Source organism: Gymnogyps californianus, chromosome 3 (assembly GCF_018139145.2).
Source record: "Gymnogyps californianus isolate 813 chromosome 3, ASM1813914v2, whole genome shotgun sequence".
Classification (NCBI taxonomy): Eukaryota; Metazoa; Chordata; class Aves; order Accipitriformes; family Cathartidae; genus Gymnogyps; species Gymnogyps californianus.
The window spans coordinates 17,346,302-17,371,253 of NC_059473.1; the positions used below are offsets into that span (position 1 = coordinate 17,346,302).

The 24,952-nt window shown below is 39.9% G+C and overlaps 1 protein-coding gene across 1 annotated transcript; it reads right to left on the reverse strand.

The window, feature by feature from the left end:
• Positions 1–3,793: 3,793 nt before the first annotated feature.
• GTF2A1L (general transcription factor IIA subunit 1 like) lies at positions 3,794–16,705 on the reverse strand. Its single transcript, XM_050893396.1, has 9 exons — positions 16,685–16,705; positions 14,541–14,642; positions 14,114–14,237; positions 12,444–12,499; positions 11,182–11,275; positions 9,296–9,897; positions 7,477–7,773; positions 6,626–6,715; positions 3,794–4,752 (listed from the first exon to the last, which is right to left on the reverse strand). Exons 1-9 carry the CDS (start codon positions 16,703–16,705, stop codon positions 4,645–4,647), a joined length of 1,494 nt encoding a protein of 497 aa, XP_050749353.1. The 3' UTR covers positions 3,794–4,644.
• Positions 16,706–24,952: the final 8,247 nt, after the last annotated feature.

Genomic DNA, 24,952 nt, shown 5'->3' on the forward strand with positions numbered 1-24,952 from the left:
TGCATTTTATTTGGGCTTGTAGTCGAAGTTTTAGCATCTTAGATCCCATTCTGTAGATGATACGGTATCTGAAGACAGATCCTCAGCTGGTATAATACGCACCTCCCCTGCACTCAGCGGAGCAGTACAGCTGTGTAAGATCTGTGCTTACTACGGAACAGTCACAGCCGAATAGTTCTTGATGGCCACCGAAAGTGCAGACTGATATATAAGAAAATAGTATTATTGCAATCACTTTAAACCTCTTACGTTCTCCTTCTCAACTGATTCTTTTGCTTTCAAGTCTGTGACAGCAATAGAGTAAAAATCTGCGTTCCAAAGCACGCCTCTTGTTGCCAAAACACTGCACTGCAAATTAAATTTGCTTCACATTAATTAAAGTGATTCTTTAACTAGTGACTGGTTTATCATTAGCTTATAATTGTGTTAATTAGAAATAACATCTCTGACCCTCTCTTACCTTCAGCTTAATGCCACGATTTCAATCAGTATAAAAGCTCTGTATGTAAGCATAGCTGTACTCACGAGCAGTTCGCACACGTGGGGAACGAAGCAGGATTGAGAACAGAGAAGACTGTTAAAACTCTACAGTTTAGCAATCGGTAAAAATTCCATATGATGCACCTCTTTATACACACCAGCTCCTGAGCTTAGCAGATGAGCAAATGGGACTACAATAGGATATTTAACTATAATAGAAACTAAAGACACTGGTGGAAAAAAAAAACCTACCTGGCCTAAGGCTTCTCTGTCAGCTATCTCAAAACTGATTTTCAAGACTCATTTCTTCGGATGGCACATGGAAGAGTCCTGCGCACGATTTAGGACATGACAAAACAATGTCTTGAGTGGGCGATAACTGATTTACTTACATTATGTTTCAATAGGGCAAGAGCTGGCAAGCGTACCCTTCCTGTCCACCTACCACATAACATTATCAGGAAACTACATGCAAGGGAAATGAGTTAGAAATAGCAACAACTGATAGTACCTGCCTTACAGTGCTGCTTAGGTAACAGCAAAGAGCTGTGGGCATTTTTCTTTTTGTACCTGCTGTAGGTTGAGTGAAATCTACCATTTAGGAAATAATTGCTGGTTTAAAAAAAAAAAAACAAAAAAAACAAACCACAAAAAAAAGAAAAAACCACAAACAACAGAAGTAATTTATATACTTCAAATTTTTCTACACACAAAATAAGTAAAAGCAACACTTTGATAAAGATTTAGATCCATGCTAAAGCTTCTAATACAAGTTACACTTGTTGTTCTATCTCATTATTTTTGGTAAACTTACCTTCTTTCTGGTGTAAGGTTTTAGACAGCCATTTACTGAAGTATCTTCAGTGGCCATAACTGGTATTACACCCCTCTTCCCATCACATCTGCCGCAATGTGTTTGCTAAACTGTAAGTAGTGGCAATCAAAAGCATTAATACGGTAAACTATTCAGATCAAAAGCATTCTGATCTGATTACTGCTCAAGTCATAGGCTACAGTAATTTGCTAATTGAGCTTACATTTTAATAAGAAACTTTTTTTCCAGTATAAAAATTCCTGACTTCAGATATTTTTAGTTGTAAATGTCTTATTCAAAGCTGTAAGTCTTTGCCAATGTTCATTCAAGAACACTGGAAACAAAATGTAGGGTAATTCTTGTATGCTTAGATGGAAGAAAATGAAAGTCAGTCCTACTGCAGGAGTCCAGATAGACAGTCCATAGCTGTGGACTGGGAAGACCACTGCAAGCACTCCCAAGGAATATCTGCAGTGTACTTTGGAGGGAGCCAGAAGATCTGCAGTGTTATGAATTCAGTAGCCATTTTCTCAAATATGGGAAGGTTTGAGATAGCAAGAGCAAAACCCTACACTAATCCCTAAAGCTTCTATATTTGATAGCTCAGGAAGGCACTGGATGGACCCCACATCAAGGTTCCTTCAAATCGAGAAGGTGCTGGGTTAGAAAATACAACTAAATGAAAATCCAGGGGATGCTTGATGGCATAGCTAAGCCATCTTCAGCATCCCTTTTGATGTAGGTCAGCTTTGACCAGGAGTAACAGCCAGCTATGCATACCGTTAGCAAAGCTTCAGGAAGAAAGATGGCAAACAGTCCTTTGAGATTTTAATTGCTGATAGTACACGTGATTTGTGAAAAAGCAAAAGAGGATGAAGAATATCAGCAATGCCCAACCCGTAAAACCTACAAGAAGTTTGGGAAGTAAGAGACCAGTGTCAAAAAATACTTTCAATCCCAGATGTGCAGTCTATATAATCAATATCATACTTGGACTGTACAGAGGTTGCAGCAAGCTGTCATAAAAATTAACTTGCAAAACTTCAAAGCATAAGAAGTGTTTCAAGAACAGAATAAAAAGGCAGATGAAGCTAACAGGTAGAAGGTATGTAATAAGTATGAATTGGTAAAGCTTAGAAGAGATGGGGGGGAAGCAGAATTCCTACTCTAATACTTTTATCCCACACATCGGCACCCGTTCACAGAGGAACAAGGTCTGAAATGGACAAGGAGAGAGGAGATAGGCAGTTATAAGGATGCTCAGAGCTCTGACTCCTCACCTTCATGTGGAGGCAGTCTTTAATACCACAAGCAGAAGGATGCAGCGAACAGGAAAAAGCTGCCCATCTTTAAAACCAGCTAAAAATTAGGTACTCTTTAGCCACTTCATTTTATAGTGACTAGCAAAACCAGGTCCTATTCTTGGAAGCAACATTCAGAGACTGTGGTGGTTAGTGAATGGTGCATATCCAGTCATGTCCCGTGGATTCCTGTGCCGCACTACCTCTGCTTCCAGTCTTTTCTGAAGCATTGCTATGCTGCCCAAGTTGAAGATGGTCCCACAGTTCAAAATGTACGCGTTTATGGAGCATGAACACCTCAGAGTCTGTGAGAGAGTGCTGAAATCTAAAAGCATCTATCATGTGGTAAGAGCTGCATTTCCTGTGCATTTACGGTCTGAAGTGTAGCACCAGTGCAGCTACAAGTCAGCTGAATGGGGAAAAAGAAATCATACACTGTAATATTTTAACTGTCTCTGAGTACACAATTCTTCACATCCCAGCAGCAGTATCTATAAAAGGCAAAAGAAATGCCACACTCAGGTCAGGCCTTCTAGTTCAGTCCTGTCTTTGATACTGGATAGCAGCAGATACGTCAAAAAAAAAAAGAAAAAAAAGCATGCAAGAAACTCAATAGTTGTTAAAAACCTACCTCCTGACGGAAGCATCTCTATGCCATCAGCACAAGGGTTTGTACAATTATGAACAAGGGTTGGTTTTCCCCCCCCATTTCTTCTACATATTCCTTCTCTCCAACTCTCCCCTTTCTTTTTCTTCTCTTCTCAAGGCCTCTGCATCCTCCCAGGGAGTAGAGAGAACCAAAATGTCTCATGATGTCTTCTTTCAGCAGACATAAAAGCAGCAGCTGGGAGGGAGGGGTGCCATACAATTGCATGTAGCACTGCCCTTCTAGCAGGATTATCCTGTTCCAAGTCAGCCTGGCTGAGGCTTTACCATTTAGTTTCCAATGTTGTCCTACAAGAAACAGGAGCTAGCCAGCTGCAGCTCTGAAGGGCTAGGGCCCAGACCTATGGGCGCAGAACTTCTTTTTGACCTCTATTTCTAGAGGAACAAGCAAAAAGCTAACATTGAGGACTGCTGGGAATGCAGTTCTTATGGCAGAGTGAGCTACTGTCATATGCATGGCTTGTACACATTTCTCTAAGCAAAGTTTATGTTTGGGGAACACAAAACCAACTCTCTGCTAGAAATGTATATGAGATGACATTTTATTATTATGCACAATTTGTATCATTCACAGCTTACTGGTCTGTAGTCCTAGAACATGGTGAGTATGTACAGAAGCAAACTGAAATGACTTTGCATTGACAGTGAAAATAAATCACATTTTAATGTTAAATCACACTATTCATTGCATCTCAGTAGACATAGAGGGTATAGAATAAACAATAATAATTCTCATATATTGAGAGCTCAGGGGTCTTCCACCCACATTTCCTGACTTAAATCTAAAGTGCCTGCCTTTAAGCTGAAGTCAAAAACCCACAAAGCAACAACAAAAGAGTAAGGGAGGAAGGAAAGGGGAGAAAGAAGTACACAGCTGAAACAGCCATAGGTTTCAGACTTGCACAGATGTTGCTTTTTTTTCTTTTTTAAACTCAGCAGCCTTTGAAAAGAAATAGATAGTATCACCAACAACTGTGTAGTTCAAGTCATACTTTAGCTCTTATTTTAAAAAGTGGAAAGAAAACCAACAGAACTGAAATTTACTTACATATAGTCACTTAGTATTCCATGACTTTCTTGAATTACTAACAGATTCAACATTTCAGTCTTTAAATCTATTCGTTCCAATGATGTTTCTTGGGTAGAAAAGTAATGAAATAATCAGAAAAGAACAGCAAAGACAGCTGAGCAGCTAACAATACAGTGTTTTAGTTTGCATGTATTAACAACCCTGATTTTGCATATTTTTATCACAGCTTTGTTGTTTTGTTGGTTTGTTGTTTTGGGGTTTTTTTTATGGCAAAACAATGGAAAGTCTAGTTGTTTCACAGAAGGTTCATAAGGGAGTAATGCCACACTTAAAGTACATACTTTAGTGAGGTTTCACCACTCTGCATCTCCAATGGCTTTTGCAAAAACATGGTCTTTACCCTCAAAGGACATCACTCCATCTTTTAAGTAGAACTTCCACTTGTTCTTACTTCGATGTATCTAATGAAAAAAATAAATCAATGCCCCCCTCAAATATATTAGACCATCCATTAAAAAAAAAGTTTAAGCACAACTTGGTTTACAAACCTTGTTTTTCTTTTAAAATCCTGATAGCCCAAAACATGTGAAACACTGCCACTGAACACACCACAAATATTCAATAGAGGCAGTAGATTTCACTTGTTTATAATTAATTCCCTGCCCTCTTAAGGGAACAGCCTCCTGAATCTTAGCAGGAAAACAAGACAATAATGGAGCAATTTCATGACTGTATCAGTCCCAAAATATGCTGCACCTTGCAAACAAGTAGGGCTTAACTGAAATGCAGTGGTTTCCTTCTCCCATACACATTGCAAAGCAACATTCTGTGCACAGAGACGTTAGGATAAGACTAAGAGCAGGAAAACTCTGCTTAAAAGCAAATACTGCCATACAAAACCATAAGAAAGAATTTGCATATTCTGTTTCTTTTTAAAGGCCTGCAAAATGATCTATACTGCAGAATGTTTTTGTTTAATACTAGAAGAAGGAATTTTAAATATCTCTAGAAAATTCTTTGAGTTTTAAGCATCAGTCTATTTTCAAGTCCAGAAAGAAAAAGGAGGTAAAAACCAAAAGAAACAGGACAGTAATTTTGCTGACAGCATTCTTTTATAGGTAACAAGGTAATTTAATAGATAACTGTTTCCTTCTACTTTCTACTAGGCCTACATGTTTTATTAAATCTATATAGGAAAGGGGAAAGTTACCAACATCTTCCCCCAACTTCTGTAACTGTTAATTTCTAATAACATCTGATCTTAAATTTCCTGTAAGACATGTCCAATGCTGAACTTCCTATGAGTTTTTAAACATTTTCAACCAATTTTTCAGCTTATTACAGACAAAACTTGCTGTAGATAACAATATCCACTACCTATAGCATCTGTAACATCAAACTGAGTTACGAAGCTTCAGAACTTGTGTACCTTTTCAATACAATACAGACACCATGGCTTAATTTCAGGTGCATTTTCTACACACATCCCTACAACTACATCTTCCAAAATAACTAGTTTCAGAAACACTCAATCTGTTACACTTCAGTAAAGACAATTTTCTGAGCAGCTCACTGTTTCCTAAAACACAGACACTGTTAAGGCAGGCCTAGTTGAACACACACAAAAAATTATCACTAGTCACTTTTGAAAGAATAAAAGCCAAGGCACATTCTTAAGCAAACTAGAGACATTTTTCCATATTTGTTTCAAAATAAAATATGCACTTTTTTTTGTCAACTTTTAAACTACTGACATATAAGTGTCCAAAACCATACCAGAGTTAGAAGTACTTAATTTGATCTTCAAGAGTTCAAAATAAAGTTGAATTTTAAACGTTAAAATGAAGGAGGACAAAATGGCCCTCAACAACTGTTTTGTTTTTCAGACACAACAGAATTCTGGTAGGAAAATCTCTCAGTAAGCACTTCAAAGACAAAAAATGTAAAAGAAAGTACACACGCTCCTCTTTCTGTTATCCATTTCAGAAGACTTAATTCATGGCTGAAAATGCATACATGCATCCATGGAGCTGTTGATATTACTTAAAAGTTAAGGAAATGCATAAGCTTTTGCAGCTTTACAAATCTTAATTTTGCAAGATTTGGTCCCCTTTCCTTTTCCTTTTATAGGCCATTATGAACCCATTGATTATCCTCATTTCAGAAAACAGCACATAAGTCTTCAGACTATTGTCAGCTAAACATGTAATTTAAACACTCAATTATTACACCAGTAGATTTTCTTTAAAAGGCATTGACATTAGACCAGACATGGATTTGCTGAAGGTATTATTTAGAATCATTAAGGAACAAAGATAAAACTATATACTGTACCTTGTCATACTGACAAACTATCACATTGTCGGTGTCAAACAAGTCTGGAGTGTCCTGTTCACTGACATCATCACCAGAATTTAAGGGGTCCTAGAGATTAAAAGTGTATTTTATACATTCTTTCAGAATAGCATTGAATATACTTGACATTAAACACACCTAGAACAATAAAGGTTACCATTACAAAAATCAAGACCTAGAAGCTATGAAGAACATGTTGCACAAAGCTCATTTATAAGCATCTTTACATGCTTACGTTCTCAAAAACACCACCACCCTAAACAAAAATACAAGTCAAAAAGCAAGACTGCTAACTGGTAAAGCTGACCCCAGTAACGGGAATACTAATCAACTGGTATTTATTAGAAGTCCAGATGCTACCAGTTGATTCCTTTCTGAATCTCTAGGATACAAAATTGCACATCTTTAAGAAAAGCCTTTTCCTAGGAAACATACACACTTGTATCACATTGTTCTCTTCTCTGTCTAATCCCCTGTGGTCCTTCAGAAGGAAAAGAAACTTAGATTTGTATCCTGATCTTATGTAAATAAAAAGCAGAACTCCATTCCACTGAGGCCAGGGTTTCACCATAGAATTTTAATTCTGGTAATTAAGTATTTTAATTCATCCAATAAACAAATGACTTCTCAACAGCTCTTTCATTTGTCCATGCTCCTCATAATGAGCTCTCGAGTAATTTCTCAGTAGTACCTCCTATCTCAAGAGGTATGTAACTTAACTATGCATTCTCTGCATTAAACTTACCAGGAATTGTTCTGGGTCCAACAATTCAACAGTCAAGACAGATACACCACTGTAACGTGCTTCACAAGGCTTAAAAATAAATTACCTCCTCAACTATATCTATTTGGGGCTCTTCATTATCACCACCACTGCTGCTAGAGTCCGTGTTTGAAATACTGTCACATTCTTCATCATCGTCTTCCTCATCCTCATCCTCCAGAACTTTTAGATCCTCTGATTCAATAATGCCAATGAATTCATTCTCTTCCCTGTCTTTTGTATGTGGTATTTCTTCCTTGGGAGAAACATCACCAGTACCATCTAGCTGAATTATGCCTTCAATGTCACTGCAGATATCCTTCCCTGATCGTAAATTAGATTCAATCTGCTCAGTAGGTTCCATCTGACAGGAATGAAAGAGACCAGAGACAGCTTGTGAATTAACACCACATAGCTTTCATTGTTTGGTACAAAGCCTAAGATTTTTGTTTAATAAAGCAACAAGATTGGGGCACTAAAATGAGAGTTTCAAGTCCTGTCCTACTTGTAAACCCTGAGTACATTTGCAAATCCAGTTCTTACACATAACATTAAATGGAATCCATGACAAATATTCCTCAGCAATATAGAAAGACATTTTCTTAGACTTTTCTTTAAACACTATTGTACTCAAACAACTTTTAAGAAAAAGTGGGCCTTTAGAATTTCTATTGCAAACTCCAAAAACAAAACAAACAAAAAAAAGAAAAAAGGAAACAAGCTACTCCCCCACCCCCAAAAATACCATTTTTCATTTTTGAAATAAAAGTCAAGATGAACTCATCCCTCTCCCTCAACTCAATCAAAATGCTTTGTTTAAATAAGATATAAAAAGCTGAGAGAGACAGTAAATATCTCAGTAATTCAAGTCACTGTTCATAAAAGTGTTAGAATTCCTAAACAGAGCGTTCACAGGAGCATAAAAGGGCTTTAAGCTTTCAGCCATCTTTGGTTTCTCATTAAATCTTTATTGTAGCACTTAATTCACATCCACATACACTTTCTAGTTCAAGAAAATAACACTTTGTTTTGACCTTCCATTCTTACTATGGACAGTCTTCATCATCCTGCCATCAAAGTTCAGATCAGCAACATAACACGCTTTCTATTTACAGTCATTTGTCATTACTGTCATTAAATTTGCATTTAATAAATTTGCCTCAATCACATATAAGCACTACAACTCAAAGTCAGCAAGCCAGCCTGAACTTAAAACATCTGCAAATAATTTCTGGAACAAAAATTAGATGAGGTCAGGCAAGTGGCCTGTTAATTAAAATCATTCAAGTTTTCCCACACAGCTCTAGCTGAATTCTAGTTTGTTCAAGATTTTTTCCCAAGGAAATACATTTACTTCCAGCAGATTTTCACTTATCAAATCTGACTTTTCATACTTAATATACATTCTCAATGAAAGTTAAATGCTCTTCACACATGACAAGTTAAAACTAATCCCAGCTGACACTGCAAAAGCAATTTGCCCACAACTGGCCAGTATCCATATGCAGATTCAGTGTCAGAATGACATGGAAGTTCTCAAAGGGTCATTCATGTCTGCTCAGTCACAAAAAAAAAGAAAACTATTATACCCAAAAATAGTCAATAAGTATAAAAATACATTCTGTCTATCCATTACTCTTTTAGCATTTTTTAGATTGACATTCTCTTCAATCCCAGTATTTCAGCAATATTTGTGACAAATTCGTAATGTAAAAATAAGCAGTCAGCTACTGCTATTCAAAACAAGCTCAAGAATTAACTTTAAAATTATAATTTAGAGGTGCTACTTGTCACTTACAGATGTGTTTGAACACATCTCTTATGATACTTCAAACAACCATCTCCAACGGATGTATTTTCACCAGCTGAGAAATAAAAGGTCTTACCTTGTCAGAGGAAGCAATGCTGTCCTGATCGTTCAGAACAGCGTTATCATCCAAACTTTTGCCCATGATAATCAGGTCAATGATATCATCAGACACCTGCTGTCGCACCGACTCCTGAGGCTCAGTGTCTAACTGCCCCTCCACATCCAGCAGTACACTGCTGGAGTTGTTTGCCAAGGATTCAGCGGGAGAAAACCCTTCAGAGGATTCTGGAGTAAACACAGCTGTGTGAAGATTGCTGTGCTGGGATTTTTCTGTTGAGTCTGCACACTGATTCAACACTGCATTAGTTGCAAGCTGCTGCTGACTCACAGAAGGCTGCTGGACCAACGTACTATTGGCAGAGTTCTCCAGGTGGTTTTTTTCCATGATATTAGGTTGAAATACCATGGTCTGTTGGACAGCAGTCTCCTGGGGTTGCAACGTTTCAGCAGTCGCCTGGGCAGAAGCAGCATTCACCTGCGCAACACTGGCACTGTTGGCTTGCAGAGCTGAAGGTTGCCCAAGGGGCTGAAATATCTGCTGAACAGGATGATGTAGAATACTTGCATCTCCTGGGGCCTGTGTAAGCATAACAGGCATATTTACCTTATAAAGTTGCCCTACAAAGAGAAGAATTAAAAACTCCTTCAGCAGGTTAAACTACAGGTTCATCCAGGCCACTGTCCTGTTACCAGTAATAACCAATAGCAAACATTCAGGCAAAGTATGAGAAACAGGATGTTTACAAAGCAGTACTTCCCCAAGCACAATTTCAGCCTTTGAAAATTAATCGTTCAGAGGCTTTTTGAGTCAGAGCTTCCATCCAGACCATCATGTTTAATACTCCTTTTTGGTTTCGGCCTCCACAATACCCTGTGGCCATAAGTTCGATAATTTAATTACACACGGGATTTAAAAAAAAAAAAAAAAAAAAAAAAAAAGGAAAATCCTGTCTTGAATTTGTTTCCATGTCATTTCAGAAACTAAGGAATACAAGATGAAACAGTAAACTATTCCATATCTACAGGGACAGTTCACTCCTTTAAGGACCTTTAGGTATCCCCTCTAAAAAAAACTGCCTAGTTTAGTTAAAAAAAAAAAAAAAACAAAAAAACAAACAACTCCTAGTTTATCTATCCTCTCATTGTATGAAAACCACTCCAAATACTGAATCCTTAAAGTTATTATTATCAGTATTAGAATGAAGATGCCAGAGCTAAGTTCCCCATTTAATTTAATTATTCTTTTCCCCCCCACACATGCTTAGACACACACAGAGTCACTGATACCAGCCTATAGGTCTCAAAACCTTAGGAATTATACCCAAAATAGATATCTAGTGACATTAGTTCTCATCAAAGAACAGCTGTTTGAGGAAAGAGTCAATCTATGACTGAAATAAGCCTTCCACTCATCACACTCTAAGCAGTACAAGCACATTTTTGTACAAGCAGTACAGGCAGTTTTATCAGCAAAAGATTGTGAGCAAAAAGGTTAATGGATGGTTGGATTTTATTTGAATAAGTAATCAATTTGATTCTGAAGCACCAGAATGTCTTCACCTTTTTAAAACATGGAAGATTGTCCCTCATATAGGAGGAGATACCTATGTCTGGACTGACAAAGGAACACATTTGCGAGCAGTTGTAAAACAAAAAAATGGCATCAATGGCCATGTTAACTGATCTTGCAAGTGTACACAACTGACACACTAACTAATCAATGTAAGTACTTCCCCCACACTGCAATTACAAACACAAACTACAAAGGAAGAAGAGGATAACTGGCTCTAACCACCTATACTTTAACTTCACATTTGTTTATCTACTGTACTCAGGACCATCTTTCAATATCCACATAGAGTCAATGCACTGTAACATATTACATCTCCTCTTTAATCTTACCAGATGCTGTCTGTAGCGTCACTCCAGCTGGTACATGTATAGGATAAGCAATACCCGAAGGGAGAGTAAGAGTTGCACCTGCTCGTGAAGCACCCTAGATACACAAGAGCTTTATTAAGAAATGGTGCATACTTTACCTCCTAGGGCCCTAAATGTCACACATAACATATCCAGATGAAACATGAATGAGGGCCTTTTTGTGATCATCTTTACTGAAGAGTTGCTTCAGACTTTTGAGATTTAGACAGATAAAAAGTATTCTGTATTGACAGGATAATGACTTGCTGTAAGTGTTTCCTATTTTCCAGTTATCACATTCCCTTTTTGTTAGCAGAACACTTTCCTGTACTCCCTCAATGTACACACCATCCAGAAAGGTATTTTTCCACTCAGAGCCACTTTTACCTAACCTTATGCATTACTCCACACAGCACAGACTCCTTGCCTAGGCCTATGAAGTCACTTCACATTCTCTTTTTCTCCTGGAAAGCGAAGAGTTGGATATACGGCTCCCTTTCAAACTAGCTGTTCCAGGGAAGTCCAAATTTTAAATCAGGAAACTTGCATGTTACACAAACATCTTCCCAACATTATATTTCAGCTTGGCAAGTTAGTTAGCTTGAGGGTCAGGAGGCACTCAATAAGTTCACCAAGCTCTGACAATTAATAGCCCCTCCCCAAACAAATTTTGCCATGCCCAGAGTTCAGAACCTGTCAACTCTAAAAACACTCATTTTCTTCTGGATGATTTCTATGCCTCTCTAGATGTGCATTTCCACTACACTTCCATCCTATCGGCTAAATACATGGAGCCATGTCTTCCAACACACTTCTGGCTGCACTGCTTGCAAAACCAACTGGTAGATCCTCATCTTTTTTCACTGCTCAAACAGAAGCAGCAGAGTTACAGCTCTCTCTCTGCAGACTCTTACTTTTTGTATGGTTTTCATCAAAAAAAAAGGGGGGGGGGGACTAAAAGTAACAACACTGAGTTTCTTCAGCTGATTCTCTCTCAGCAGGACTCCTGCTCCCTTGCCTACTATACCATATTGGACAGATGAAACTGTCACAAGAAATGCTACTTTTTCAGTCCCTAAATACTGTCCTAAAGCATCTATACATGGAAAATATTTAATACTTGCCTCCCCTTAAGCCTATTAACAACTTACAAACTTAATCATTTAAAATAATCATATAGATATAAAATAATCAAATATTTAGAATAATCAAAATTGAAATAAAATGTCACTACAGCTACATACCAGGTCTGCTGCCATGAAATGCTGAAAACCTCTGCCAGTTGGGATGACTAAAGAAGCTACACCAAAAAAAAACAAAAAAGCCACTTTACAAAAAACATTAATTTCTTGGACACAGTTGATCTTTCAGTAATTTACAGCAAGCTATGCTGAAACTAAAGCAATATCTAACTTCAGTTCATACTCATTAGGTCAACAAACAAGTAAGCACATCTAGATAAGGCTCTTGAATATACTTCCCTTTATGTTGCTTCAAGCTTATGTTGTAGTCGGGGGAAGAGGTTATACCCTGAATTTACAAAACTTACATTTTGCTAAAAGCTGGTCTTGGAGATTTTTTTTGTTGTCTTAAAAATATTTCTATTTAACTATTTGATCTGTTTTAAGTTGCACTGTAAAAATTAAGCATGCCATTTCTGTTTATTACATCAACTAGGACAAATGTGCAATGCTACCATTTTAACACGACCAAGAACATATATGTAAAATGTATTGCCTTGTCAACATGAGGAAAATGTGCAAGTTTTTTTCTGCACCAGAGCAAATCCAATGGTGCTAACAGTAGGAACAGTAGGGAGGGATTTTCAAAAGCACTCAATACTGACTTCAGTGGGAGAAAATAAGCCAAAGGGAAAACTTTCCCAGGCTTCAAGCAGCAAACAATTTAGGTAGCCCTAACTACTTTGAAAATCTCTAGCCGTGGGACAATTCAAATCCCATTTGGGAAAAAAAAAGTTCACTGGCTTCAACAGATTGTTTTGCCTTAGTATTGCCCTTCCAAAACTTAGGAGTAACAAGGTAAAGCTTCTAAAATATGAACCCTCCAATAGCAAACAAAACCAAAAGTATATTCCCTTTAACCACATGGAATAAATAAAACATCTGTCTCCAAAACCAGTCCATTCAACTATGAAGATTGTAAAAAAACAGATGAAGAGTGCCTGCCCAACCTTGAAGTGCACTATGACACAGATTTTCATTAAATCGTCTCATATGTTCTTTGTCCTTTATGGGGAAAGGTCCTAATGGCCTCTCACATTGAGAGAAGCCTCAGCTGAGCATTACACTCTACCATAACATTACCACAGTGGTCAGCTGGACTTAATTGAGAAGAATAGGTCCTGATGTCAGAGGCTGTGTGAAATTCAAGTACTTCTCTGCAACGGGAATACTGCTTTTAGGAAAACTAACTGAAAGACAAACCAAAAAACTCCCCCAAAACTCCCCCTCTTCTGTTTGAGCAAGTGCAGAACCAGATTAAACTCCAACATGACAGGAGAGCTGCATGGCACAAACATGCCATATAACCTCTGCACACATCACGCCACACATTAAAAGGGGAAGTTAAAGCTTAACACTACTGGTAAATGTGCAATTGAAGGGCTACACTTCTGAACTGCAGACAAGAAGGCTAAAATTCTCTTCACATTTTGCTACTGGAAATAAGCAGCAGATCAAGAGCATGTAGACATAATTGCATTAGTTTATCAAAGTTTAATTCATCCTTTATTAGTCAAATTCTGCTTTCAAATAATTACTGTTCCCCATCATGCTAGATATATACATAAGCATCGCAAACCAAGATTATTGCAGCACCTTCAAGTCTTCCAAAAAGATTCTTGAATCACTGAGCTATTCTTAAATTGCATCTGTTGTGTTCAACAACATCTGACCTGCTGAAGCCTGCAGAACACGGTGAAAATTGTGCGGCAACTGCAGGGTAAACTGTGGAGAATGGTGGCTATGTCTGAAGAAGCCTTCTGTTGCTTTAGATTGCATCACCTTGGTTTCCCAAAGCTGCAGAAAGATTATTATTAAGGTCAACAGATAGCACCTTTAAAAACAAACCACATCTAAAATGATAATCAGGTATTCCTAGTTTTTCCAAGAGTAAATTCACTGATTCTATCCAATAAACATGGTAACAATCACTACTGAATTTCAACTTCCTGCAGCCCAACACATCATTTGCAGGATATTTATAATTCTATGTTAGGGCAAAAGTTTGCATGTTTTGGAGGGCACAGAAACGGACACATACATCACCTCAAAAGAAAAAAAATACACAACTTCTATTAATAGCAGGGGAACCCAACAAACCTGCTTCAAGTCTTTCAGAACTTGTTCCTCTAAACCCTCTTCTGCAAAGAGTTCCCGCACACCTTCAATCACATCTTCGATAATGGACTTGTATAGTTTAGGCTACATAAAAAAACCCAAAATATTTTCAAGTTAAGATGAAAATTAAGTCATTTGAAATGACAGCACAAATTCTAATCTCGCTGCATAAACCATTGTTACAAACTGAACAGCACGAAGAGATCAGTGTAATAAACTCAATACTCTGTTAAGTGCAAAGGTCTGCAAGCCCACTCATTCTTTTAAATCTGACATCGCTGGGAACAGACATCCCTGGAAAAATACTGGATTCAAGCCTCAAATTACTGGTTTCTGCAGGCTACAGAAATGCTTAAGAAAATCCTAGAAACATTACAAAAACAATTGCTGTGCTGTATTTTCAAACAAGCATGTCCAAAATGTCAGTTTAAAACTGACATTTACTGCTTAGTATCGTTCCAGTGTCATCATCCCTAACTTAAAGACCAACCAACAATACAAGCTACCAAAAATGAGATGTGCCAATTCTATCAGAAGCATAAGGTAAAAGTAACCTGCAAGAAATAACGAGATTTTTTTTTTCTTTGTGGTAATAGTCTGATGCTGTATTGTAGTTTAGCTATGGAAATTTTAACACTACAGTTATCAATGCATATCGTTCATCTTGTATTACAATAGGACTCCAACACATTTTATTCCTTCTTCTGCCCATGTCAGTGATTAAATCCTAATCCTCCAGTCAGACCTGAACAACAGACACACGAGCTTCAAGATTCATCCACTCAGATGCAAATGTAAGATAATAAGCTTTTAGCAATTTAAAAGCTTATTAATCTTGACTATCATTACCACCAGAATAGCCTACACAAAGTGAAAGATGGAGCTGAGATTTTTAGGAGACCTTAGAAGCTAAGATTCCGGGATATTAATTTACATTTTTCTAACTTAACATCAAATTAATATTTTACTGCCCTAAAGTTGTTCTAAACTGCAGGTGATAAACTATTTAAAAAAACCCTGGAAGTTATTAAGAAGCAACAAGTTACACTTTTTGCAAAAAGCTATCAGCACAACATAGCACTACTTTAAAATAACCATACTCATGTATGATTTCTTATGGGAGGTTAGAGATCTCCAAGAATTCCCCTAGCACATTTCAGGGTACTAGGAAGACAAGGAGGAAAAAAAAAATTTTCCTCTTGTACCACTACACTAAAAGATGGTGACTAGCCTGTATGTCAAATGCTTTGCCTTCATTGTTAATCTAGAAGAGAAACTGAGTTTAAATCTTTCAACAGGCCTGTTCCTCTCCCCAGGATTGCCAAACTACAGTAAGTACAAATACGTATTATGCTATATAAAAACTGTACATAGCAACTGTAAAATTCAAACGCTACATGCTTCCAAATTAGAGAAAAATGGTTACAGTGCAGACATTACTATACTCCAGCTTCATGCTTTTACACACAGGCACTCCTTTGCCAGAACCAGCCCATCCATAGCAGGAACTGCCAGCGCCACCAACAAACAAACTCCCATTTTCTGTGAATACAGTGGGGTGGCAGGGAGGGGCTTATCAACACCCCATTCCAGCAAAGCCAAAAGCAAGCCTTAAAGTGAAGCCTCCAAGGCTTCCCGGGGATTACTGTCATCTGAAGGACCATCTGAAGTCCCACGTGAGGAGAGGCAGCAGCAGATGAAACCCGGAGGGGAGTAAAAGCCGCCACCCTTCTCGCTGGCACCACTAAGCTTGCACAGCCTCCCTTCGCGCCCTGGAGCTACCCAGTGGCTCACACCAATCGCTGACGCAATGCTTTTTGCCTACAAAACGCTTTTTTTAACAGTCCCCGCCACCCCCCCAAAAAAATGGCTTTCGAAGTCACCCCTGGGCTTCCCGCGCCAGGGAAAGGCCGGCGGCTCCTCCCGGGGACTCCGCGGGGCGGCACCGCCTCCCGCCGGCCCCGGGGCGAGGGAGCCGATTTCCCCGGCCTCCGCCCGGCCCCATCCCTTCCCTCCCACGCGGAGGGGCAGCCAGACCCCGCCGAGCCGTTCGCAGTCCCCCAAGCCCGGCTACGCGCCGCGGGGTCGGGGCCCGGCCCGGCCTCGCCGCCGCCGCTGCCCCTCACCACGGGGTTAGGGTGAGCCATGGCGGCGGCGGCGGCGACCGCCATCAGCCCGCCCTCCCGCCTTAAGGCGCCGTTGCCATGGGGACGCGGCCTGCCCGTCGCCGGCCCCGCCCGGGCCCTGCTCTGCCATCCGGTGGTGGGCTCCCTGTTTTCCTCCCTATCCCTGAAACACTCCATGCAGTGCCACACGCTGGGGCGTAACCGAGGGCTGGTTACTAAACCCGGGTTTCTTCTGTCAGCTCCTGAGACCAAAAAGAGGGACCCGCCGCTGCACGAAGCACAAGGCCGGCGAGGGGCCCGGTTGGCAGTTCGGACCCTGAGCTCTAGCCTGAAACTTCAGCTTGTGAGCATAGGGGAAAGGAGGCTTTGTCTGGAGAACCACAGTTGCCCTGTAGTGTGAAAATACACCTAGAAAAGCTGGCTACAAAAGCATATTATTTTGCTCTAATAAACTCTAAAGTCATTATTCCCTCATAAACAGGGAGATAGCTGAAGCTACCGGTTAAGTAGCAGCAATCTGGTACAACTACTCAAATTATTGCTTACATTTGCAGCAATCTGTTCATATGTTAATACAGAGATTTACCAATTTAGCAGTTACTCATCTGGAAAAATGTTCATTAATCTCATATATGTAGGAGATGATATAGTTTGATCTTTATACACTGCCTGTCCATACCTGGATCAGTGTTGCCCTGATGATTCTGAGAACCTAGAAACCTCATCTTCTCGTTTTCCTTTTTCCTTTCTTTTTCCGTTTTTAGGTAGCTATGTAGTTACAGTGCTATTTGGCTTGTGAAGAGGAGACTCACCCACTAAACTTTAATTTTTAGGGCTGACTTACATGTGCTGAAAAATGAGAAGATTTTAATGAAAATACTGACAGACTGTTAATTATATAGCTAGACTAACACCTACAACAACAAAAAAGGCAACATCCATAATAATATTGTAAGTTGCATTTTCACGAGACATGCAATTTGCTATTGAAGTAATTTTGCTCTGCAAGAAAATATATTTAATGACACTGTCTGGATCTTGAATTAAACAGCAGTTGCATATTCAGCTGTTCTGTATGCCCTGCATCATCATGAGGAAAAGGCGAGCCATGTTGCTTTGCTTATAGAATAAATAATAAAACGTATTTTTTTAAAGCACAGTGCTCATTTGAAACTGTCTGGGATAGTGCATACCAAGAGCATCATTATTCTTCTCCTGTCTGGTTAGTCCAGTCGTGTTAGCAGAGATAGCAGGAAGAAGTTGCAGCCTTTAGGATCTCACTGGGCCCTGAAGGTTGCAGATGGTGATCCTGCAGCTGCCTGCGACTTATTCATGACAGATAAATCTGATGCAGAACCATCTATCTGCCAGCATACTGTACAGCAGTTTTAGAAAGGTAGAAGTGCAGAAAGAAGATTTATAAATGAGTTCCCTGCTTTCTACCACCCTTTGTTTATCTAGGGATTACAAAGTGCCTTGAAATTGGAACAATTTGTATGCCTAACTTCAAAAAGAAAGAGAGGTTGGGGAGCCTGATACCAAAGGACTTTGCGGCTGTCTCAGACAGTGGCGGGTTACTTTGGCTATGTCAACGTGAAAATTTGCAGACCAAAGCAAATGATCTTCACCTGCACTTTAGATTGACAGCGTGTCTCTGTATTTGCATATACCTAGCACATCCCACCAGCACAAGGCACTGTGGGCATACCCCATGTGTTGTAAATTACACCCTTTTATTGCCAGTGAATACCAAAGCTCCTGTCACCAAGGTCAATGTGTCAGCTCCTTTCATGCAAAGGACAGCAGACTAAGCCTACTGATCATACACAGCTATCGCTGGGGACAAAGTAAAAACTGGGAATGGGAATACAACTTTCCAGGCTGCACAGAGAGGTTGCAGAGGGTGCTTCCTGCTAACCAAGGTGCTTATGCTTTCATTTGAGGTCTAGCAACATACTTTATATAATTTATTTTACAAATCCTAGAGAAAGTGTCTTTTCATCCAAGCACTGCGAGCAGTGTCAACTGAACAGCATGAGAAAGCCTGGTGTACACTGAAAAAATTCAATCTTCTCTGAGCATGAAAAAAATACTAAAATATCTGTGAATAGCATAACTCATACTGACTGGCTAGCTTTGATATTGGTGATCTTAACCTAGTATCAGTGTCCTGCAGTATAAAGTACAACCCTGTAGTGATTTTCATGCTTATGGATTTTGTTAACATTTAACCCCACTTTTAAGAGAAGAAACTGAGGCACAGACACACCAAATACCTTGCCCAAGCTCACAAATGGCAGTCAGGAACAGCATCCAGGTTTCATCAGTCTTGGTTCCAACCCAGCTCTCCTCATTGCGGTCTCTTTAACAGCTCGCAAGAGTTTCAGAAGTCAGGCTATCGAAAAGATTAGCATGCTGTTCAAACCCTCTTGATTTTTCAGGGTTTTTGTCAGCATTCAGGATAGTGCTGCTTAAGGGCACCTCAAACATTCGTTTACTGGACAGGTTTTAATTTGTAATTATTTATACTCCTCTTAGTACATGATGTCTAGAGACGATTTATTTTTGGATGATGAACCTTTATTAATCATTAAAAAAAAAAATTACCATTTTCAAATGCCTTCCCTTTAGAAATGGAGAGCCCTCAGCAAACTCAGATGCTTGGTAATGAATGCCCTCTTCTGTTTAAATCCAGCATTGCTGCTGTAGAGGAACAAGGCTACTCAACCGCAGGACTGCAGAATTCTTTCTCAAGACATATTTTACAAATACCACCTTGTCCTTCTTTCCCAGTACAAACAATCATTCTTAGGAGGAACCAGTTGCAGAATCCGAGCAGTCCTCATGGAGATGCCTTGACACGGGCAGAACTGTAATTTCATTTTAAAGACATTCTCTGACGTGCTCCCTTTGTTTTCAGCTGTTGACTCATAGATATAAGGCATTCTAGTCTCATAACCAATTTTATTAACAGCGTGATTTTTTTATTAGCTCTATCATTTCCATCGGAGTTCTGAGACAGATAACACTGGGACTTGTGATTTGTTCCTCTTTCATTTATCATGTGTGACTCCTGTTTCTTCAAGGGCCTCTCCTTTTTTACCTGATTTAAACCACTTTATCAGAGGAACCGTAGAAAGAGCTGTCCCTTAATTCATTTTAATGACAAATTTTCAGGACATTGGGTGGCATAAGAAGGGCTCTGACCTGTACAAACTGCTATATAAAAATGGCAGTCCTGATGGATTGAATATACTGAATAGTGCTGTATATCTCAGCTCCTTGATAAGCCTAGAGACTTGTGTAGTATGAGTAAGCCTAATTAAGGATGAAATAAGCCTTGCCTCTCCTAAATACTCACCCTGATACATATGCCTTATGTGGAGAGAAAGCCTCAAAGGGAAACAGCAGCCACCAGCCACTTCACTGTCCTTATTCTTGTCCCTGCTTTCTACCACACTCCTTCTGGTGCCCAGCTCAGCACTCGTCTCCTGTTCCCTCACCTCCTTTGCTGTCTGCCTTGTTTCCCTGGGTACGACGTACAGACGTTTATAGCACCCTCTTTCCCCAGAGGGACCCCAACCTTCTGCCCTGTGTCCCCAAGAAAAGCCCCAGTCCAGCTCCCTCCTCTTTTGTCTACTGTCTTTGCCTTCATTGCTCTCTAAGTCCCTTCCCTGCCATCTTGTTTTACCCCCCTTCATCAGTGCTTGAAATCCCACTCCCTCCTCGCCTGTCTATAATTACCACTTACCTGCTCCTGGGCTCCCCGGCTCCAGTGGAGAGGGACTAGCTACAGGGGCATGCAGAACCACACAGAGGCAGGCTGCAGCGGGAGAGTAAATGCCAGAAACATCATTTCTCTTTATTTGAGTTAGCTGCTGGAAGTTCGTAGTCAAGCAGATGATTGCAGAAGTCCAGCAGTTTTAGTGCGAACTTAAATAAGAGCAGAGCAGCATGTTTTGGTCAAGGCCAATTTGCTCTGTCTAACTTTGCAGTTGGTAATTTGGAGAGGAATAAAGCTGAGCGACCACGGTAGCCCCTTTCACCAGCAGTGGGTTTTGCAGCACCAACCATACTACTAAAATCATCCAGCAAGTGACTTTGAGAGACAGGTTGAAGCACAGCTTAGCAGTCAGGTTCTCCTTTTTACTGCCTAATTGATACCAATTTAACTCTACTAAAGAATAACTCAGATGTATGGAGACTAACCTGCATTGCCATATTGGGTCTTGGAAGCATTTATGTGAGGACCCTGATGTTTGCTCAAGGTCATCTTCCTGAGCTTCTCTTTCTGAGCAAACGTGGTTGGGCTCCTGCACACCTTTTCACTCTTCCCCCCCCCCCCCCCCCCCCTCTACTGTTGTGTAGATCTACATCAAGTAGATCTTCTGCACACCCCTTTTGACATTATAACCACACATTTAGCAGCAAAGATACTCAGTAATGGCTTTCCATGAAGGGGGCTAAAACACCCTTTCACCTTTTCTCTCCAGGCAGTGGATGGCTCCCTCCATTTCACATGAACTGTCATCTAAATCCTGGTGTCAGTACCTATGTTTAGACAGTAAAATCTACTCAACATTATAGATGACTTGACAGATGAAGGTCCCTCCCTAGAGAGCAGTCCAACAAGGTTACAGTGGTAGCTTACCTCTGGGTATCATCAGGCTAATGCCTAAGTTCTTGCTCTAAGTCCTCCCTGTTCCACTGCTGGGATTTATTTGGTATTTTCATTGCACCTCCTATAGCATGACTGTGTCATTGGTCCCTTGCATGAGCAAGATCTTCCTGTCCAGGAAGACAGGTTACCATTACCGACAGCTGTACAGATGTGATGCAGGGATGCTCAAGACAGATTGAGTGAGTTGTTCTGCTTGGTGCGTAATGGCAGCATGTACTATATGAAAGCAGGGCCAGCTGCACGGCGTGGCGCTGCCCTGAGCTGTGGCACGCCACAAGCAGGCACCATCTTGGCTTGTTTGGGTAGGGCACCTCTCACTGTGCCCCATCAGTCTCACAGCCACCTGGCTGTGTCTCTGGTGTCTCTGCCCATGTCCCCCCTTCTTCAGCCACTCCCGACTCCTCCTCCTCCCCACCCCAGGAGAGCATTCAGTTCATTTTTCCCCCTGCAGCTACTCGCAACTGTGCTCTCAATACCTTCCCTTGAAGGCACTTCTCTGCATGGGTTCCTCACCACTTTTCTACTTCAGTCCCTTTTATAGGTAAACTTTTCACCTTGACTTAGAGAGGCAGCAGTTCTCCTTAGCCCTTGCAAACAAGCTCGGCCCGCTGCCCTTTCCTTCTGCCAACTCCCTGCTCACTCCCTGCCTCCTCCATCTTACCTCCACTGCCGGTCACTCATCATGGGTCTTTTCCACTCCCAGCACATCCCCACTTCTGATTTTTTCCCCTCAGACTTTTACTGTTGAATATGGAAATGGAAGTGAAATGTATTCTATATTAAACTGAAAAGGCCATCACAATGCAATGTAATGCTAGACTGTACCTACCCACAACCAGAAATACCTAATCACGCTGGGTTTTGTGGGATGGCAAAGCAGAATTGGAGCCGATGCTTTTTCTTTCATTTCTGTCAGTAAGGCTTCAGCAGGGAGCACGAGCATCACTTACAACGTGTTATGATTGTTATTGTAAAAAATTACAGGTTGTTTTTACTAAGGAAAGAACAGGGCTATAAAATAGCACATACTAGGCATAGAACATACTAGGAGACTGTCCCAAGAATAAATGTTTTCATGTTTTTACTTGTATTTTAGCAATTTATGTATCACTTTTTCATGTATCATCTGAATCGTATTGTTCACTGATACTTTTAAACATTGCAAACTGTTTAAGCTCTGGAAGGGGACTATACTTCTGCTAGACACCTGCTTTCCATTTGCAGGTGCTCACTGAAGGACAGAACACCAATGAAGTGAAAATGGATGTTAACTGTATTTCCCAGTCTTTCCCAGAATAGCTGACTGGTTTGCTACAGAGACAGCAGCATAGGACAAGTGGCATGGTTATTTTATACTTTAAGCACACTCTTTGAATGCTGCCCCACAAACCTCTGCCTTACTCCCATATTTCCCCACAGAGGTTTCACTATTCCCTAGGAACAGCTCATTTCAAGAACAGACTTTGAAATTTGTGAAAGTCTTAAACAGTTGTTGCTACATTATATTCAAATATCCCAGAGAGATCAGAGGAAGCACTCAGTAGGAAAAACAGGGTATTCTTTGGCTTGCTATTGTTATGCAAATAAGGCAGGAAAAGGGCCTGCCATAAACGATCATTAATGCAATATAGTGCATCGTTCAGCTTTCTGCAGCTAGCTTTATCTAAGACGAGGAGTGATGTCCCCCACTCACACACAGAGTAGAACTGCTCTTTCTAATAAACTGCAATACCTGATGATACGAGATCAACCAGTTAATTATAGTAAATGTAAAGCACACTTGATAAATTTCTAGTGAGGGGACAAGAAACTGCTAGTTTGAAATACAACTTTATTTTTTTAATCAATATGCAATCTACAAAATGTTATTACAAGATTATCAGCATGATCTGTTTATACTTATACTGACAAAAGACCCAAATAAAATTATATTTTCCATTAAGAATAACAGCACTGCTTCAGAGTTATCAAAATTATAGCTAAGAACTACTAACTGCAGCAGTTAGTTACTGTGTTTCGTCAACAAAAAGACAAATAAATGTAAAAGAGAGGTGTGGACATCAATACTGCAGCTAAGAAGTCCATCAAGTAAAATAAATGCAACTAAAAGCAACACGTGAAAACATGTTTTCAGATGTAAAGTACTTCTGGACAATTAATATGGAATCTGGAGGAAAAAAAAGCAAGGAGCATAAGGATGAGAGCGACTTGGCATCATGTTCAATGGAGTGCACCACCATCCTCATTTCTCGAGAGCTGCTACACAGGGGCAGCCAGACCATCGTTCCCAATCACTGCAAAGCTTCAGCTTTGACACTCAATAACACCTCTTTTCCTCTCTTTTGTGCTCTTTTCTGGTTGCAATAAGCAAGCATTGCAGGTTGCTTACTTACTAGCATCAAGAATCTTCTACAGTGGGTTTTTTCCTGCCTATTACCACTATTCCTTTCTTCTTTTTTTTTGCCTCTCCTTCATTCTTAGAGACTTTGATGCAGATCCCATTTTGTCAGTTAAAAGACTTCCATTGACTTCAATGGGTGTTTGAATCCAAAATTACATCAAGTACCATTTACCTACAGTAATACAATTAGTATGAGAAAGATGAATGCAAAGATAAAGTTTGTCGGTTTCAGCAAATACAACACTTTGTACATAAGGCAAACACGCTATAAAAATAGCTGTTCTCATTGATTTCTGTTTAAAATGTAAAATATCCCAAACCCTGCTGGTCCTTTGTGAAGGAAACACAGATAATATCTAAATACTGCCATGTTAGTGAATGTTAGCGAAGATTATCAGCATGTTAGCGAAGTGTCAGCATCTTAAGTGACCCAAACAGTTGGAAGCATTTCAGTGACTGCAGGTGCTAGCTGTGGGAAGCAGAGATCAGACACGTGTGAAACCTGGTTCCTCGCATGATGCCAATGTACCTCATGGGTTATTTAAAGCTCCAGTCCTTCTGCTAGCTGGACACTGAGCATCATAACAGCTTATAGCAACTGTTCCTCGTCTCCATTCCCCTCCCAAAATTACAGTTAGACTACTTATAGCCCAGATTTCTAAAGAATCAAAGCCAGTATGTTTACTCACTGTCACCTGCTGTAGCGTTCGTAGAAAATGTTAGCAAGTGAGTCTTAAACATTGAGAATGTTTGTTCAGTAGGTTACACTCAAGGACATCAGACAATGCAGAAGAAAGGGGAAGCCAGGGTGTTTCTACTTTGGCATGTTGCAATAGAATAGGAAGTTAGAATTTGACGAGGGGAAAAAAAGTCAGACAACCCAAAATTTCTTTCATTAAACTGCAGCCTATTTTTAAATATTCTGACAGCAAGGCATACAAACATCAGTTCGAGACTGAACAGGGTAATTATTCAGCCTTAGGCTGCACTCATTGTCAGGTTTAAACTGAAAGCCATGCATTAAACAGAGTAACTTTCTTTCAGTGTGGCAATATTTCTGTGGAATTAATTTCTGTGATCCTGATCCAATTCCGATTAAAGTTAATGACGAGTCTTGTAGGCCTCAGATGGAAATCCAAGCGTCTGCAACATAGATAAAGCTGTAGCTTGACCTTTTTATGTTAAC

Excerpts from the sequence above, each read along its gene's own strand:
- GTF2A1L (XM_050893396.1), bottom strand. The coding sequence starts at position 16,705 with ATGGCTCACCCTAACCCCGTG. Across the intron at positions 14,238-14,540 it reads TTCTGAAAGACTTGAAGCAG|CTTTGGGAAACCAAGGTGAT; the intron begins GTTTGTTGGGTT and ends ATCTTTCTGCAG. Across the intron at positions 6,716-7,476 it reads AAATAGATATAGTTGAGGAG|GACCCCTTAAATTCTGGTGA; the intron begins GTAATTTATTTT and ends TTTAATCTCTAG.